The sequence below is a fragment of the Monomorium pharaonis genome, chromosome 9, assembly GCF_013373865.1.
Source record: "Monomorium pharaonis isolate MP-MQ-018 chromosome 9, ASM1337386v2, whole genome shotgun sequence".
NCBI lineage: Eukaryota > Metazoa > Arthropoda > Insecta > Hymenoptera > Formicidae > Monomorium > Monomorium pharaonis.
In genome coordinates this window covers 18,480,442-18,499,412 of record NC_050475.1, presented here as the reverse complement: position 1 = coordinate 18,499,412, position 18,971 = coordinate 18,480,442, and the positions used below count along the sequence as shown (strand labels likewise).

The following is an 18,971-nucleotide window of genomic DNA, read 5'->3' as shown; positions in this document are numbered from 1 at the left end:
GGGAAGAAGTATGAGATACAACCGAAATGTTAACTCCGTTTTGATGAATCCTAATTGACTGTTACGCGATTATTGTAGTTTCTCTCTCTCTCTCTCTCTCTCTCTCTTTCTTTCTCTTTCTCTCTCTTTCTCTTTCTCCTAAAATACTTCCAAAAAATTTTCTACGTGACAACTAACGGGGAAGATACGTGGGCCGTATCGAGTTTCGGCACACCAATTTCCGTGAACTGGCTACTGCATACGCGCGCGTCCTATTTGCATGCTGATACTCACTATTGAATTACATACCGTAATTACGAGTCGGCGCTGAACGCGAAACCGAACCCGAATGTGTAATTTTCACGGCCTTGAGGAAGCATGCTCCGCCCGAAGATGCGTGTGGATTCCTCGCCAGTTATTACACGAAGAGATAACAGGATTATTCTTTCATCGCGTTCTAAGCCTTCGGATTACGCCAAGATGTTCTATTATGACTGTTATTATTTTTTTGTGAATTAATAGATTTTTTGTTTTTCCAATTCAACGTTAACTTAACTCTTCTTCGAGAAAGGATATCGGCTCTTCTTTCTCTTTTACGCTCTTCGTATCGTTCTGTCTATTTTCCGCCGTATCGCGAATTTTCTGAGAGCGATACGTGTAAACGTGAACGGTGTGCTGTAATCGTTGGTGGGTTTCTTACGCGGTAACGCAAAAACAAACACTCAGCGACGGGCGAAAATTAAGCAGAAGCGTATCTGCGGATTTCTCCCCGCGCGTAATCTACGGCGTACCGCCAAAAATGTGGTCGGCGATCGAGATTGCGGCGAGTTCCGCGAAACGTGTTGCGAAAATTCGGCGAGATAAACGAGCCGAGATGAGGTTGGCGCCGATTATGGTGTGGAACGAAATGTAGCCTAGTTCGGATTCCGTCATTCTCTCAACGTGGTGGCGTGAAGCCACGGACGTTTATTATTAGCACGGTGACGAATCCTATCGCACAATACGTTTCAACAACAATGTATCGCTGCCGCGTATCGTTTATCGCGACCGCAAGTTCTCCCTTCCCCCTTCTTTTTCCTTTGGAGTTACGTAAGGACTCCCTACATGTGGGACACGGTAATAGCGTCATAATGATACCGTTGATTGGTGCCAAACTGATCGGTCGAGACGTTTAGCCCACGTCTACGACACGATCGTCTCGAGCTATGTGGAAAAAAAGTGAAGATCCTACCAATCGGGGGATCAAAGCCTGACTGAGACGAGGAGGTTACTTCTGAAGTTTCTCCCCACCGACATATCGCCCCCAATTCCCCCGTTGATCTATTCTCGATCCGCGCGCACGACGGAAATGGGCTCCTCAGAGAATTGTTTGCTTTTACCAAACAAAACGGCCACGCGGCCTACATCCACGGCGATACACACATACCAGACGCGACGAGGAATAGTGCCCTTCTTGTGTATACCGTGCATTCAACCCGAAAGTCTTACAGTTCGCTCTGCGTCTGTATTAACAGGTGCGATCTCTGTGTTTGGCAAATAGTTCGAATGTCAAATAGAATAACTTTAGAAACATTGCTAGGAATGTAGCTGTAATGTTCTCCGTTAAAGCTCATTTTTTTGCCCACATTTAAAGCGTCAATATATTCAAAATCAAAATTTTGATTTTGAATATTTAAATTAGTTAAATTAAGTTAAATTAAAGCAAAAAGTCTGCAAACTCCCTTTTAACGAGTTATTTTCTGACTTATTTTTGACCCCTTGAAAATTCTCTAGGCTTGCGATATTCTTAGCTTAATTAAATCTCTTATTCGAGCCTTGATAATTTTTACACATGTAAAGTACAGCTTTTTCTCAGATACGGGCGAGTTTGTAGGGGCGAGAGAAGGAACGGAGCTGCTGCACGATACGTCGGCATGAAAGATATTTTGAAACATTTGAGCTACATGGAAACCCTCTCGCGCTCTCGCGACCTCTCGATCGCCTGATATTCATTTTCGAATGTTTGCAGAGGTTTAGCCGCTCGCTCCTTACAGCACATTTGCGCGCGCGAGCCGGCCGCGAGATCGCGAAACGCTCCAGACATTATTTTCACTGAAAGCATATACGAACGCCCGTCAAAACACACATCCCCGATACAATCGTTCATGCTGCAGGCGGCGACCATCGATTAGATTCGTCGACGAATTGCACGTCCACGTCGGCGTTCGCGGCGATCTCGAAACGCGGGTTGGAACATTATTTAACGAAATCCGTATCGTTACAGCAGCAGAAAATTGTAGAATGAATATTTCACTAGAGAGCCATATGTGCTGAAAACGTCAGAGTTTTGGAAAAATAAGAAACCTGTATTTTATTTCAATTGAAGTAATGTTATCTTAACCATAACTTTTGTTAACAATAATAATTATTGTAGTAAGTATTATATAATACAATCTTACTGATTAAATCTATATAATACAATCTTACTGATTAAATCTACATATAATCGACTTGTCTTACAACTTGTTTTAACCTTTTTGAAAATACATTGCCTTACATTAATTATAAAATAACAAATCCCAAAAATATATTATTGTCACATTCTTGTTTGATTTATTCATTCGTGTACGTGATTAATTTCGCAGATTGCGAAACATGTTCGCGCAACTTGTCCGATAGGTCACATGATAGAACTCATATTTGATAATCAGTCGCACAAACGACGTATTATCAATGAGAATTCCGCGGGACGAAAACGTCGCTGGCAGTTGAATGTTACGGAATTAGTGTCAGTGAAGAGACAGGACGGATTTAATTGATCGATTAATTAACAAACGTCTCTGATTAATCATGCGGGAAAGGTCTTTTAACGAAAGTTCCGCAGAGATTTGGCTTCGACTAAGATTAATACACGAGTACGCGGAACCTCTCTATACCGTTATCGCGCATCTTCAAGGTTCGCTTCGAGATAAACGTAAAGCGAGCGCAATTTCGCCGGCGGGGATCGCGAGGCGTGCGAGCACGCGGAACCGACGAGAGAGAAAGAGAGAGCACGTGCGATGACTATGCGCGATCGATGCATCACGGTTTAACGACTTAATAGAGTTAATGACCATCGGATCGACTAGCCTTAGAGGCCGGCCGGAGTAAACAAAAACGTGGGACGTGTTGCGTAAGCTAATTCACGTGAGAGCCGCCCGATGATCAGCGGGCAGCCGCCTCAACCGCCACTGCTGGCTACCGCAGCCGCCGCCGCCGCCGCCGATTGATTTCTCACGAGATTCGTTGGCATGCATTAAGAGAACTTCTCCCTTTCACCTCACTTCCATAATTATCTGTCTCATTAGTCACGATGGGACGGACGGTAGGCGCTTATTCTCGCCGGCGCGCGATTTATATGCAGGATGTTGATGGAATCGACAGAAAGTGTACTTTCTTTTTGGAAATTTGACGTCAACTTTTCTTCAATGAGAAGGGACTGTTATTTTATTACTACTTTTTATATGTATTTGAGTGGCTTAAGCGATTAAGCTTTGAATTAAAATTCTATTCAAATTTAATTTAAATTAAGTAAGAAATAAATAATAATTTATTACCTATTTTCGCTATAAAATTCGTGAACGATTGATTTATGTCATGAATTATTTTTATGTTACTCAAAATTACTACTGTTTTATCTACGACTCCAAAAATTGAACTAATTTTACAAGAAATTATTACTACTCCTTTCATCAATTCAACACTTTGTACATGCGCCATTCGAATACTTATAAATGCATTTATATATAATATTTAACTGACCTATATAATAGTGGATATTTGAAATCACCTGACAGTTGAGGGTTGAACCTTGGGGAAACAAATCTCTGTGAATACAGTCAAGCTGGTTGTCATACAATTTACACCCCTCGCGAGCGACGGCCGAGGTGACACTTAACGCGCCCCTTTACGGGCAAACGGGTGCGCGGCAGATCGTAACAGACGACACGAGCGTTGGGGCGGTAAGTGGTAAGTGGAGTTCCGTAATTTGTTGAGACCGCGCTACTCGTCGCTTCGGGTTTCATGCGCTCGTGACGCCGCAGGAAAAACGGGGAGATAACCGCTTAGGTAAAATGGAGGAGGATGAAGGATGGACGTCGATGAATCAGACAGAAAAAGAGATTTCGATTCTATTGTTGCTGAAAGTATTTTTAAATAAATTTGTCTTTAGCATCTTAGCTTAAACTGAAACGCGTAAATAAAGACAAAATTGTCGTGTACAGAAGAAAGCTTATGTAATAAAAGCTTGCTTAATAATAAAACGAATTAAGTAACTTTGATAGAAACATAAAACCACATGATTGCAATTATGTAAAAATAATTAAGATTTTTAGTAGAAAACTCCTACCGAACAAAATTATTGGAATACTTATAAGTTATTAAGTAATGAAATAATCTCTCTCGCAAAATTTAAGAATGTGGTAAAATTTGTTATTAAATTCATTAAATGTTACTCCAACTTCATCGTTTAACTGATAAGTGTGTTGTGCGACTAATATATTAATATTAATATTTTATTATTTTCAATTTTAATAAAAGAGCCGCGATCATTAATTATTTACCAATGTATATATCTATATCGGAAAAGTCTGTAGACATTGTTAGAAAGAGAGGTGTGCACACATAATAACGAAGACAACGATCTAATAGAGGAAATTTAATTTTCTCTTTAATTTCATCTTCACTCATTTCCGATTCCACGATTAATTTCGCGACACGCTCACTAATAAAAAATCTTTTACGTTCAATTGAGGGATTTTTTTTTAATTAACAAATAATCCGATACACGTTCGCTGGTGATAAATATAATCTCGCTTGTCTTCGTATTTATCGTCCAAATTAAACAGACTCTTCGCAGACTTAAAACATACTTACGAAATCACGAGGTCTTAAGAATGCAGATGACCAGACAGATCGATTTTTGTTTGTAACTATAACATCACACCGATTCTTGTAATTATCGTAATTATCGTTTGTAATTATCGAACATACTTATATGTAATTATAAGTATGTATTTGCATTCACACGTCGGACATTTTCGATATAAAAATTTTGGTAAGAAGAAAAAAACTTTCATAGGAATTGTGAAAGAATTGATATCTCGTCATTCGAAATCCCTCTCGGAGGGGCTGTCGGCGAGACTGACTCGCCCCGAAAACTGGTTAATGCGCTTTTTCCGGTGTCGGGGGGTTGACGTGCGAGTGGCAGACCGCAGCCCGCGGCAGCCGCTGTGAGAGTCGGACGTCGCGTTCTCCTCGGGAAATCGGACCGAGATGATTTCCGCAATTTCGCAGCCGTGGCTAAGAGAGGATTGAGGTATTTGGCCGAGCCGGAATTATTTGGCCGTGTCCTGAAAACGCGGGGATATGAAGGTTCATATAAGATTATCCTTACCTAACTTCGACGGTCTCACACCGCAGCGAATACGTCGGTTGTTGGAAATTAAACGCTCCTTGTTAAAACCCGTTCGTACGGGGGCGAATTTTATCCTCCCTCTATCCGCCGTGTACAACGTACCAGGATATCGATTTGTGTTTCTGCATATGCGGGATTTCTCGTTTATACATTTCTTTATTTTACTTACCTTTGCTTTTTTTCATTCTCAATCTGTTAAATCACGATGGGAGTTTGTACATGTATGAAATTATCGTTGTTTTCGTCTGAAAGTCGCAAAAATCCATGTTAACGTTACGAATTACATTTACAGAATACGATGTTTTATCCATCGTAACTAGCTTAATGTTAAATGGTTTAATAACAAGAATTTCTTCACACTTTCATGTATTTAAAGTATTACACAATTATTTGTCGCATATTTTGTATTATTTAGCCATTATTATCTTTCTCGGGTCGTTCCTTCTGCAAGGGGCTATTAAAATGCAAAGGTAGAGTAGCGGGGACACCTTCTCTTGTCCTTGCATCCTGGACGCAGATTCGGCGGGCGTGTATGACCCTCCTTAGTATTCCGCGCGACGCTGCTCTTCTTTTTCGCGCCACGATGTCACCTTTTTCCCATCTTCTTCCTCTTCTTCTTCTTCTTCCCCTCTTTCCTCGGTCGCCACCCCTTTATTCCACTCCATGTAACATGTTCTTCGCATTAATATAGCACGGCTTAAGACAAAGGACGATCGACCACCAACGTTTCGCTCTCCTCTTTCCTTCTCTCGTCCTTCTCTCATCTCTTCCCTTCTCCCGTTTTTATCGACTCGCATGTTCCTCGCCGTCATATCGCTATCCTCTTTTGCGCGTCCTGGAGAACACGAAAGGCAGGACGTATATATTCGTTAAGTCAAAGCCCCGGGAGAAGTCCCTCAAATTGGGGGGATTTCTTCGTTCCAACCTGCCTGCCTGGCCTGCCTGCGTGGGCTGCCTGCCTGCCTGCCTGCCTTACGCGAGACGTGCTGGATCTTGACCTTTGAGCACGTCTTCTCTTTTTTCTCGGGACGTATTCTTCGACGCCACTAAATCATACGAAACCGTCCTATATACGTCGCGACTTTTGCAGTCAGTTTAAGCGAACCGAGATGATTAATGGACACTCTATATAGTCTATATCGATCATATCAGCAATTATAATGACGATTGTATAATAATAATTCATAATTGCTATTAATAATTACATTTATTTTGAACGATGGGAGGTTGCTATAGAATCCTAGTATTATTAAGAGTTTAAAGTATTTAATTTCCATCTGGTATCTCTGCTAAAATATTAAAGCTCATATTTAGAATGCATATACTTACACAAAGATGTACTTTTTTGTGATTCTATATTTATTTCATCAAATGTAAAACAAAGATAGAATGACAAGAGCGCGTTAATATTTTTATTTACTTACTTTACAACGGTTAACTCTTTATTTTTGATGTATCAAATATAGCTACAATGAATTATTTATACTATTAGATATTGTTACAATATGTATAATTTTTTTCCTTTCTTATCTTATTATTAGCTAATGATATTGTGATCATGTATATTAAAGGAAATTAACATTACAAAGATTACACATTTAAAATGAATTAGTGTAATTCATGTATACGAAGAAGAAACACTCGCTCTCTTGTGCTTACAATGATAATTTTTAAATTATTCTCCTCCGCCGGTCATAGTAATCTTTAATTTTTCGAGCTAAAAATTTAGCAAAAGGTCGCTGATTATCTGCAGTACGCTTTGACCTGTAGATTGCAAGTGTTCCGATTACAAGGCATACGTATTAATACGAAGGACATATGAGGAAAAAGTATAATGTGACGCTCATATGTATTCGCAGGTTTGCGATTATGTAACTACGATTGACGAAGTAACGAGAAATGCATTATATAAAAAAATATCTTTTAACTTGTAATTATATATAAATTAAATAATAATGCACTATTTATAGAGAAAGAGAGAGAGAGAGAGAGAGAGAAAATTTTGACTTTACATTTTCAAAATTTGGATCGAAATTATCATAAATTAATTTAATGTGGGCCCCAAGGTGGATTATAACCGTATTTTGAGAAAACCATTTTTCCCCAGAGAAATTTCTTCATATTGCAGCTTGCCATCTCAAGCTGAGAAATTGTTTAACGTTCTGAATATATTATATCAATTCTTTATTAATAAACATTGATTTTCTCTCACATTATACGAATCTATTCGGAACGCCTCGATTTCTTTTATGATAGTGACGGAAATTGAAATTCTCCTTCTCAAATATGCTATCTCTGTTATCGGTGCGATTATGTAAAAAAGCCTTTTGGCTGGAGCCAGTTGAAGGCGCCGTATAAAAGATATATATCTGTTATCTCGTGCGCACGTCACTCGAGCAGAGTGTGAGCAAACGAAGATAGCCTACATACGACGGTTCGGTAACATACGTGTAATTCAGAATTGCATCAATGAGAGCTGCTAACGGCGAAAGTGCCGCCCTCAGAGATGCTTATCAGTTCTTATCGGAGCGCCGCGTGTGCAGCGATATAAAAAAAAAAAATCTGCGATATTCCGGATACACAGAAATTAGGCAAGGGAATACAGATGTGTGTTATTTCCTATATTTGATATTATGTAACTTTTAGCGGCGATTGAATCAATCTTTCCGAAAATTCACTCATTCTCACCTGTTTTATCGATCTCTACGTTTCCTCTTGCACATTACCTTGTATAGTCATCGGCTCTCCGTATATACCACTTGCGGTTTCAAGCGACCGCATATGGCAACGAAAGTTTTTGCGTAATTGCGAAATACACTCGCCATCACGCCGGAGTCATTCCGACCGATGCGTTACTCGAATCTCGCCAAGGTGAGGTGAGGCCTCGTTAAGAGGGAAAAAGAGAGAATGGAAGGAAGAGGGAAAAAATGAAAAGGCTGACCGGAGGTATCTTACGTCTCCGTCGCGTCCCCGGCAACTTTGCCATCCTAAAGCCCCCCGAAGTTCTCCGGACCTGTGTTCGACGCAGGACGAATTTCCTGGGGCTACTTAACCTGCGGCAACACGTATTTCCCATGCATTTTAAGGATTTCGGACTATAGGGGCGGTGTTTTGTCGAAGTATGAGCACGTAGTTGCCGTGAAAGGATCATAGAGTGGACTTAGCTGCGGAATCCCGTGTAAAACTTGCCCGGAATAACAAAGTTCCGCGTCTCAGGGTGCACCCGATGCTTCGCATCCCCCCTCCCTCCCTCCCTCCCTCCCTCCTTCCCTTGTGCTCTTCGTCAGACTCTTTATTTTTTCTGAACAGCATTATTATGATGTCCGACTTCAATTTTATATTCTCATTAGCGCTTCATATAGCGGTACAACGAAAACTCGCGCGCCCAAAGAATGCTGAAAAATTTATAGAGTAATGAAATAAATATAACAAGAGAATTTTTTTTTTGTGTTAGACGTTTTTGAAACGTTGGAACTACAAGTCGTGAGAGGAAGATTGAAATTGAAAAAAATCTGAGTCTCTTATTTGGATACGTAAACGAGCTGAATATATCTAATATTTTATTTAATATCTTATCTCTTTTTCATATCGCGTAACTTTATTCTATCATGTATCACATCGATTCTTATTCAATTTGTTAAGGACGGTAATATATATCTTGCTTTTTTCCAATAATCTTTTCTAATAAATTATGAGATTCATGCTATTATAATGTGACAAGCGTCGTTATTTAAAGGACGGGGTTCAGATGTGAAATTATATCTATAATAAAATTCGCGCGAACAATGCACGGGCTGTTTTCTGGCAGGATGCGCTGCGCATCGTGGTCGTTATCGCGATCTAAAATGGTCCCTCGCAGTACGTTTTATCTGCGTCCCGCTAAGCCCGGACTTCCGCAATTTCGAAGTAACACAAGCGCGCCGGGCGTTGTCGCATTCTTGACTGGCTGTTTAACGCTCGAGAAAAACACATTCGCAAATATTGTAGCGTCCCCACGAGTGACGAAATAAAATTAATTAATTAAACTTACAACCGTTAATTAAAGATGAGCCTTATTCGATCATAGCTGGATCTTCATACTATATTTCTTGTGTGATTTTATATACACTTTCAAGTTCATCAGACTAACATACGCCTTCAACATGCAGTCTTCTAAACATTACCAGTTGTTGCGATGAATATCACATGTCTCAGTGGTTAAATTAAGTAAGACACTCGTTCGGAGATCGAGATTCGATTCCTGGCTAAAGTGTTATTTTTTGCAACAATTTCTTTACAGTATTGTTTGAGAGGAGGGGATTCTCATTGGCATGATGCCATAGATGTTTGTTAGCATCATTATTATTAAATTATCAATTTAATACTGTGATATTATTATTCCTCAACATAGAACTGGGTTAAAAAAAATTTATTTGACATGCGCTTTGAATGAAATTGAAAATATCAACATGAAGAGATGCAGTTACAACCGAATGAAGCTTTTATTTTTAATTAGTTATTTTCACATATCGATTTATATTCTCCGATTATTAAAAAATCATTTAATACAGAAATGCAATAACGATATTTGCTGCGTCACATGGATGACATTTTTGATTCGAGGAAGAGACATTAGATCGTTTCGCAATGGATTGCGATTGCAATGAACGTTTGGCACGAACGTTATCTCGAACTGCGAATTAATAAACGTGCCCTCGCGCCGTGTCGTTAGCCTCGTTAAAACCGAGTTCAAAGTTACATAACACACACGCGCGCCATGCTCGCACTCGCATTTCGACGATGTGTGTACGCACACACGCACGCACGAGCGAATGCGGTATGCTCGCGTGTAGTAGGCGCACGGCGACAGTTGGATGCTGCACGCGAATCTTTAAATGACACCCGGCGCGCCGCCGTGTAAATGCGCCACCGTAATAACATGTCTCGGCTTCAGCCGCGATTTAAGCTTCATTACCGGCGCCCGAGCCCTCCCATCTCGCGCCCGTGGAAAAAGACACGGACGTTCCCTCTCACGTCCGTGTTGCAGTACCCATGCACTTTGTGCGCGCGTGCATATACGCGCCGCGTCGGAAACGAGACACCTGTCTTGTTTGTTCTGCGGAAAGTGCTCGTTGAAAAGAAAATCGACGCTACCTGACGCGACCTCGATAAATTTCAATCTTTTATTCGTGTGCGAAATGAGCAGAAATTAACTCTAATTAACTTTTAATTTTAATTAAGTGAAGAAAATTGAATCCTCACGTAAGATGGAAATCAAATAGAAATCTGAAAGAAAGGGGAAAAATGACAGATTAAATATAAATGGAAGTATCAAAAGTTAATTGTAATTTCGCGGATTAGGAAATTTAGAGGAAAACGATCTCTCGTTAATTTAATTTTTATTAAATCATCTCTCGCTCGCGAATGGAAGACGCGAACGGAACGTCGAGGGGATTTATTCATGACGTGAATAAATAAAAATATTCGTTAATCGATCGTCGCCCCCCCCCCATTCGTAAGAAACACGCGTAGGGTCTCACCACCCGGTATACGGTGTATTATTCATACTTATGCCGTAACGGCAGCGCGCTTGCATAACCGGGCGGGTTGTACGTACCCCAGGATCGTCAGGTATTCGCCCATAACGATACGTTATTCCGGTTGGCTCCTGTGGCTTATATCCACCACCGGTACGGTACGCCGGTTCTCCATTTTCATCCCGCACGAGCGACGTCATTGACCCGCCGCCGCCGCCTCGTACTCGAATCCTGGGCAGTTTGCCGGTCGCGCGGTTTTTACGGAATCACGACGCGCTGCTGCCGGCAGAATGGCCCGACGATCCTGAATTTATATCGTGTGTTTAGGTGAGAATTGGTTCTTTATGAGAGACACGTGAGGATACTTGGTGATATACACGCTCGATGGCCTTTCACACGTACGTGCCGCCGCCATGCTCGTGCGCGCGCGCGTGCCTGCGACCACATGTGGTTACCTGGGTGGCAGGTACTCGAGCGCCCGATGAGATGGTGACTTATGCATTTGTCATAAGTGGCAAAAAATTGCGACGAATGCGGTGGATACTCGTGAAACCGTTCAAAGTGTCGGATTTTCAGTTTTACGTTTTATAAAAAGACTTAGAAGCCCGTGTGTAATCATCCTCCGCTAGGAATGGTAGATTAATCAGAGGGATTGTTGCATTTACAGTTGTAATCGTTATTGAGAGCAATTGAGAGCGGTTTCTTTTTTAAGAGATTTATAATTTGTAACATCGATCTGCTTTTTCAGGATGATGACTTGATTTTCGATCTGGAGGGCAAACAAACCGCGGCTCAGGCACCATTGATCGAAACGCATCAGAAGGACTCCCTTTTTCACAGGATAAAGAGAGGAGTTTGGGACTTTTTTACATCGTCACCCACGACCACGACCACGACCACGACTACACAAGCGCCGTCAGGTATTAAATCTCTTTTAATTAGACTTGCAAATCCGAAGAAGCTATATCATCATATTAGCTCGCAAATTTTTATTGTTAGAATCATTTTGAAAACATTTGCGTTATTTTTAAGTGGTCATCATTATTCAACTTTTTAATTGTCTAACTTTATACTTGATAGACCAAACAGAAGAGGATGAAGATCAAAATCAAGATATTGACAAATCAGTCGTCTTGAACGTTGGAGATGAAGGAAATCATACTCTCGATCACCCTGAAATGCCCGAAACGAATATCGGTGGCATCGAAAGATTGACCCTCGAGAAGAACGACGACAACGAGGACAACGATGAAGCAGATGAGGTATAAAATATCGAAATATTTTGTCTTTCAACTCTTTACCTATCTGTTACATTTAATTAACTTTTCGTAGATTAATTTATTTCTTACTGCTTAGTGATATATTCTTTGAAAATTTTAAAAAATAATACAACTGTACAATTATATATAATATGACCCGATTTTTACTTTTTTTTGTACATATTCAAATTTGAGATAGAGTTGATAGAATAGGAAAATTGAGGTCTCAAACAATCTTGTGTGTGGTGTGCGGAGGATTAAATTGCATTTTATTTTTTTTATTTAAATAATATGAAAAAATAAATTATGAAAAAGATAATAAATGTAAAAAGGGATAATTATACTTAAAAAAAACTTTATTTTAATATAATAAAAGTACCTAATTTTGCTGAAGTATCTAAAAATTTAGATATATCTAAAAATTAATATAGATGCATTAAAAATCTAATTTTATTGGATCATTAAAATAATTATATAAAATGCTTATGAGTAATATTGCAAATAATTTTAACACTTTAGTAATTAACTTGAGCGTTCTATATGTTTATATATTTTGATGGTCTAAAAAAATTATTTGTAGATCTGTGTGTGTGCGTGCGTGCGTGCGCGTGTGTGTATGTGTGTGTGTTTTCAGATCATTCAATCAGTCAATTTTTAGATACTTAAGCAAAACTGTTATTTTCATGTGATAATAATAAATAATTTAAACATTTACACTTTTTAATTATTTATTTAGTTATGATGTTTATATATTACATAAATATCTGTAATTGGAAATGTTATTACGCCTTTATAGCACGAAAATGAAATTAGTAACGCCGCGGAAAGTCAAAGAATACCGATAACGTACGGAAATACCGATGACGAAGATTTGGCTGGTTCGGGAGAAATCGAAGGCAGTGCAGGAGAAGTGGATTACCATTCAAATATAGGAAATAAACATCGCAGTACTGACGGCAAAGCACGTAAGTTTCTCTTTAGTTTTTTATTGAGCCACGCCTCTTTTAATTAAAATAAAAAATTGAATGGAATACAGTTTAATTCATTATTTCTGTTTTTTTCCCCCGAGAAAAAGGAAGAGTAATCTATTAACCTTGTAACCCATTCAATTATTTTTATAAGATAACGGACTAGTTTATTTGCTTCTTATAATATATGATAATAAAGAATAAAAAGAATAATAAAAGTTTTCACAATAAGTTGGCTATTATACGTATAAATTTTTATCGATCAAAATAGCGAAAATTTGCAGAAATATTTCAATATTCTTATCTTAATTTATCGATTATCTAAATATAAAACAAATTGACAACTTTATATTAAGATGCACCACTTACCACTTTATGACAAAAATATTTTAAATCTATATATGTATATAATATTTATAATATGTAATATTAATTATGCTGTTGTAATAATTGCTATTGTCATTATCAGCTGTATATAAAAATTTAATATACAGTTTGAAGTTCAAAATACGTTATATTTAAAAAATGAGAACGTTTCTTTATCGTAAGAAATTAGGTCCATATTACTAAATATATTTTTACTTTTCGAATAACAAGATTATTTTATTTAAATAAATTTTAATATCTTTAAAAATAATAGATTTTTATCTTATTTTTTATTATTTAACTTTTATTATTTAACTAGCTATGCCCTGCCACGCGTTGCTGTGGCTCTCTATTCTTATGCTACGTTTTTTTCAAATTTTCTTTGCTTTCGTTGTTTAACTTTCAAGAGCCTTGCTTTACTGTTGCTCTTTTTATTTTATTTTTGAATAAGCATTTATCTATCTTTAATAAATCTAATATTCATTTCTTCTCGTACTTCTAACTTTTTTTTCTAAAAGTTGCCATGGATTTAGAAATCCATTCAAAAGACTGTTTTAAATAAGTTCCTTTTTTTCAATAAAATAACAGCCATCTTTATTTTTTCTTATTACCTTAATTTAAACACAATAGAAACATTCTTCGCCTCTCCCGGTCTCTCCCATCTCTCCCCGTCTCTCCTGGTCTCTCCCCGTCTCTACTCGTCTCTCCCGGTCTCTCCCCGTCTTTCCCGGTCTCTCCCCGTCTTTCCCGGTTTCTCCCCGTCTCTCCCGGTCTCTCGCCGTCTCTCCCGGTCTCTCCCTGTCTCTCCCTGTCTCTCCCCGTCTCTCCCTGTCTCTCTCCATCTCTACCCGTCTCTCCCCGTCTCTCCCGGTCTCTCCCCGTCTCTCCCGGTCTCTCCCCGTTTCTTTCCGTCTCTCCCGGTCTCTCCCCGTCTCTCCCGGTCTTTCCCGGTCTCTCCCTGTCTCTCCCGATCTCTCCCCGTCTCTCCCCGTCTCTCCCCGTCTCTTCCGGTCTCTCCCCGTCTCTTCCCGTCTCTCCCGGTCTCTCCCCGTGTCTCCCGGTCTCTCTCCGTTTCTCCCCGTCTCTCCCGGTCTCTCCCCGTCTCTTACGGTCTCTCTCAGTCTCTCCCCGTCTCATTGTGTCAAAATTTCAATAATATTAATGAAAAACTATTTTTTACACTTAAATTATGGCCATCATTTTTGAAACACCGGTATTTCCAAAATCAGACCCCATAAGAACACTCCCGGTTACGAATGCAACATTGTGTCAAAATTTCAAAGCAATCGGTGAAAAACTTACGGAGCTCTTAGATGAGGAATAAACATTTACATTTTTATTTATATAGATTAAACATTATATTATTATTGTAAAATTAGAGATAATTAATTCTATGAAATAAACATAACAAATTAAGAGATTACTTATTATAAATCAAGAGACATAGAGAAAAATGGAATGTGAAATATTTTTTGTGACAGAAATATATTAATGGATGTTTCTCTTACAGGATTCTACCGAATAACATTGACAGTTGGCGAGCCCTATAGGCGAGAATACTCTGACAGAAACAGTCTTGAGTACCGAGAATTGAGCGGCAACCTCACAGATGCCGTCGAAAAATTGTACAATCGTCACCTTCCGGGATTTAATCACTTCGCCAGCGTCGTCAAAATATCGTAAGTATGATTATCAATTCTGCCTTTAGCTCTTACAATTAGTGAATCGTGTCTTTACCACCACGTTTTGATTAATAATTTAAATTTTACTTGTAGGCCAACGACCGATGCTTTTACGTCGCAAGTTACCCTAGACATTGGTTCGACATTCACGGACGAGCTCGAGGTGCGTGCCATCCTAGACCAACAGCTGCAGTATCATTCCTTGGGCAGCATCCAAGTAGGTCCGGAGGGATTCACATTCAGGATATTCCAAGGTATTTCCATCTTAGGCGGCTACCGCCTAACGACATGGAAATGATCGATTTCACGTTGGAGCTTTCGAAACTAAACTTCGTAATTCGTTCAGTTTTCCGTGATGCCATGAGCTTGTGAAAAGTCCGAATACAGAAAGTACGAAAACCCGGTGAATATCGAACAGCTCAACGAATAAGATCAATAAGTTATACGCGGAAAAAAATGTATACGCAGGAATCAAGACAGGATATATCTAGTATCGAAAATTGAAATTGATCATTTCAATGGAACGCACGATTTCAGCGTGTTTAGATTGTTAGAACAGATATTTGCACGAGGAATGCAATTTTTGTCTCAAGCTGCTTTTAACTACAAGCTTCATTCAGAATTTCCATGATCTCAAACTACTTAAACCGTTTATATTTTTTATTCAATTATTAAATTTATTATTATTAAGTTATAACTTATAAAATTATTAATTTTAACTTCAATTTTCTCCTCCTCGATTAAGTTTTCGTTCTCATTAGTTATTCTTCTGTTTTCAAACCTCCTTCCCCTTTCAAATGAATACCGACTGGTGCCATCGATTTGCTTGTTCTGCCTACTTTCGACGCAATAAATGCACACAAAAACGCAACATCCGAACGCAGCCGGAGAAAAGGACACGCAGCCGGAATGCGATCAAATGACCGAATTAAGGTGCAGGAGCGGCGAATGTGTGCCTCTAGAATCCCGTTGTGATAGCGTATTGCAATGTAACGATGGTTCCGACGAGGACGACTGTCCGACAGATTCGTTGAATAGAACACGCGGTAAGTAACGCGTGACTCTATATCGCATGATTGGTTTTCTGCAAAGAATAGAAAACTGTACATAATGCTAGATCGCTGTTGATAACGCTTACCGATAAAACTCGCATCTTTATGTTTCTCTTCTATCTAACGAAGACCACAATGCGGTCTATGTACAGATATATAATCTGTTGTAACGTAAATGTAAGTGTAACTTCATCATAAACATTGGCATGATCCATTTATTATTTCAATTTCTCAGCTGTACTAATCTACATATAATATCGCGTTTAAATATATGTATCTTGGAATATGTTTGAACATGTCTCGTAGATTTCTGTTGGAGATCCGGCCGGTATGGGAAGCTCTATAGATTTTCTGTCCGTCATTTTTATTTTTATCTTAATTATAACCTATTTCCCAGCATTAGCCATTTCCTGGCGTTTCTTCTTGTTTAATCACAGTGAAATTAATTTTTCAATATAATTTATGCAATAATAACTGAAATAAAATGTATATCTATGTTCATACAAAGAATTAAAATGTAGAGTATATAAAATTAAAGAGTGACAAGAATTCTCACAAATTAATCTAATAAAAAATAAGTTTTTCTTCTTGCATATTATGTTATGAAACACTAGAAAAATGAGAACACTAGTTGAAAACTTTAATATTATTCTGTCGTTTTACGTTTCGCCTAATTCACCCTTTTTGTTAACACGCGTGTAAAAATTGCACATCGCAATAGTTTATACTGAAACCACGCTGATAAACGAAACAACAGATTTTGAGTACACCACCGTGGCACCACCGGCTTCACATTTCCCAGTGGAGAGGACTTATACGAAATCACCGCCTGAGGTAAAGTCGGAGGTATCGAACATCGACGAGGACGAGGAGTCTACGCTAAGATCATCGTCGAACAAGTGCCGCGCTGACGATACGGTACGCTGTCACGATGGCAGTCGTTACATCTGTTCGGTGCAGCAATGCGATGGCGTCCCAGACTGCGATGACGGTGGTGACGAGATTGATTGTCCACATCCAGGTACAGGTTGAGCCGATTGATCTTCGCTGAATCGAGATTAACGCTAAATCGGCGATCTAAAAGAACCGCGAGTCGTGTCATTCTTGCGAATATTGAGAACTACGCATGACAAAAATAAAGAATAATACAAAAAATAATTCTAAAATTATTATAGCTATATTGTTAAGAGAATATTAAATAATCCAATAGAAATATCATATTCGGTAACTCATTAAGAACGAAAGCGGTTCTTTTAGTTAAATATGTCTAATTCTTTTTGCATTCTGAATGTGTATATGTATATACATAAGTATGTATGTATGTGCTTGTCTTTATAATTCTTGATATCACTTTATACACAATCAACAATATTGTGTACATTATTGTCTATAAGATATATTTACGTGTATCATAATATATATTTAGAAAGTTTCAATGTTTTGTCTATGTGTTTTATCTTAATTGTACATATGTTATTAGAATTTTGTCGCATCGATGCATGTAAGAGAAGATTCACGTATATCTTTCTAACGCTTTGTATGTTAAAAGGCAAATTTTTGTTTTTGCCAGTATTACGTACGATTGCATTTTTACATCTGTTTGAAAATATATTACGGTAATTATAAAGAAATTAATGTATCAATGTGATTTACGCTTTACAGGCTGCAGCGTTGGAGAATTTGCATGTGACGTAAACAGATGCATATTGGAATCTCAACGATGTAACTTCTTAGAGGACTGCCAAGATGGTAGCGACGAATATGACTGCAATTATCCACGTAAGTACCACGACCATTTTGTAACCATACATTAATATTTAAAATGAATCACAGGGATTCTTATTTGTTTAAGTACAATACTTTTTCCTTTTGTCTTGTTAGAACAGAAATAATTAAATTAATAGCAGTCTGAAAACTGCATTAAAATTTATTCCCAGTAGGTACAAGACATTAATATTAAATATCTAATTCATATAATATTAAACTTGTAATATTAATTGAAATTTTAAGAAAAAATATATGTATATAAAATACGAAAGTTTAAATCGTTCATCCATTGTGACTTTGCGTAATCTCGGTTTTACCGACCGTATGATAACGGACGGTGCATCTTCTCGTAGAACACTTGTATCTTACCTACGACCGTTAGTTTATCAGTCTGGATGGAGACTGTAGATGGTATAGACCAGTTACCTGTTCTACCGACCCAAGGGATCGATAGGGTCATCCCTCGGTACTCGTTTCCACCCCGTTGAAACTTCGCTTATCGAGATCGACGGTTTATCGGCGACGCGTTCTCGTCCCGACATTAATTCAAATCGGTCTGCACCCTCGTCCAACCGTGGGGCGTTGGTGCAAATTTCCGGCGACGTGTCTCCTCCGCGAACGGCGATGCGAATCTCTAAGCAGCGACGGAAGCTGCGGTTTTTCCAGCAGAAAAATAAGGTCAGACGGGGGAGGCCGGCGCGCATCGGTACGTACCTACTGAATATTCAAAGCTCGAGGGCTTTTTCTCCTGCCTCGCACCCCCGTTCCGCACGACTCCCGGCCTTTTTTCCCCCCGTAGCTTCCTCGAGTAGAGGACGATCGTGGTCAACAACGTGGAAGCGCCGGATACCGGACGGTGTTGTAAAGCCCACCCGATTGCGGCTACACGTACAGCGCTTTGTTGCGCGAAAGCCAGCTTAATTAGACAGCTGCGCGCGTTCGGCCGGG

General features: G+C 39.0%; 1 protein-coding gene across 4 annotated transcripts in view; it reads left to right on the top strand.

Annotated features, from left to right (window-relative positions):
- Positions 1 to 18,971, top strand: part of LOC105837702 (basement membrane-specific heparan sulfate proteoglycan core protein) — a 162,126-nt gene that overhangs the window by 39,452 nt on the left and 103,703 nt on the right. For all 4 annotated transcript variants that reach the window (XM_036292343.1, XM_036292342.1, XM_036292345.1 and 1 more), the window contains exons 2-9: positions 11,678 to 11,849; positions 12,010 to 12,191; positions 12,985 to 13,153; positions 15,033 to 15,201; positions 15,298 to 15,458; positions 16,089 to 16,250; positions 17,014 to 17,277; positions 17,919 to 18,035. In XM_036292343.1, coding sequence (XP_036148236.1) covers positions 11,678 to 11,849; positions 12,010 to 12,191; positions 12,985 to 13,153; positions 15,033 to 15,201; positions 15,298 to 15,458; positions 16,089 to 16,250; positions 17,014 to 17,277; positions 17,919 to 18,035 — 1,396 coding nt within the window. The remainder of the gene's footprint in view (positions 1 to 11,677; positions 11,850 to 12,009; positions 12,192 to 12,984; positions 13,154 to 15,032; positions 15,202 to 15,297; positions 15,459 to 16,088; positions 16,251 to 17,013; positions 17,278 to 17,918; positions 18,036 to 18,971) is intronic.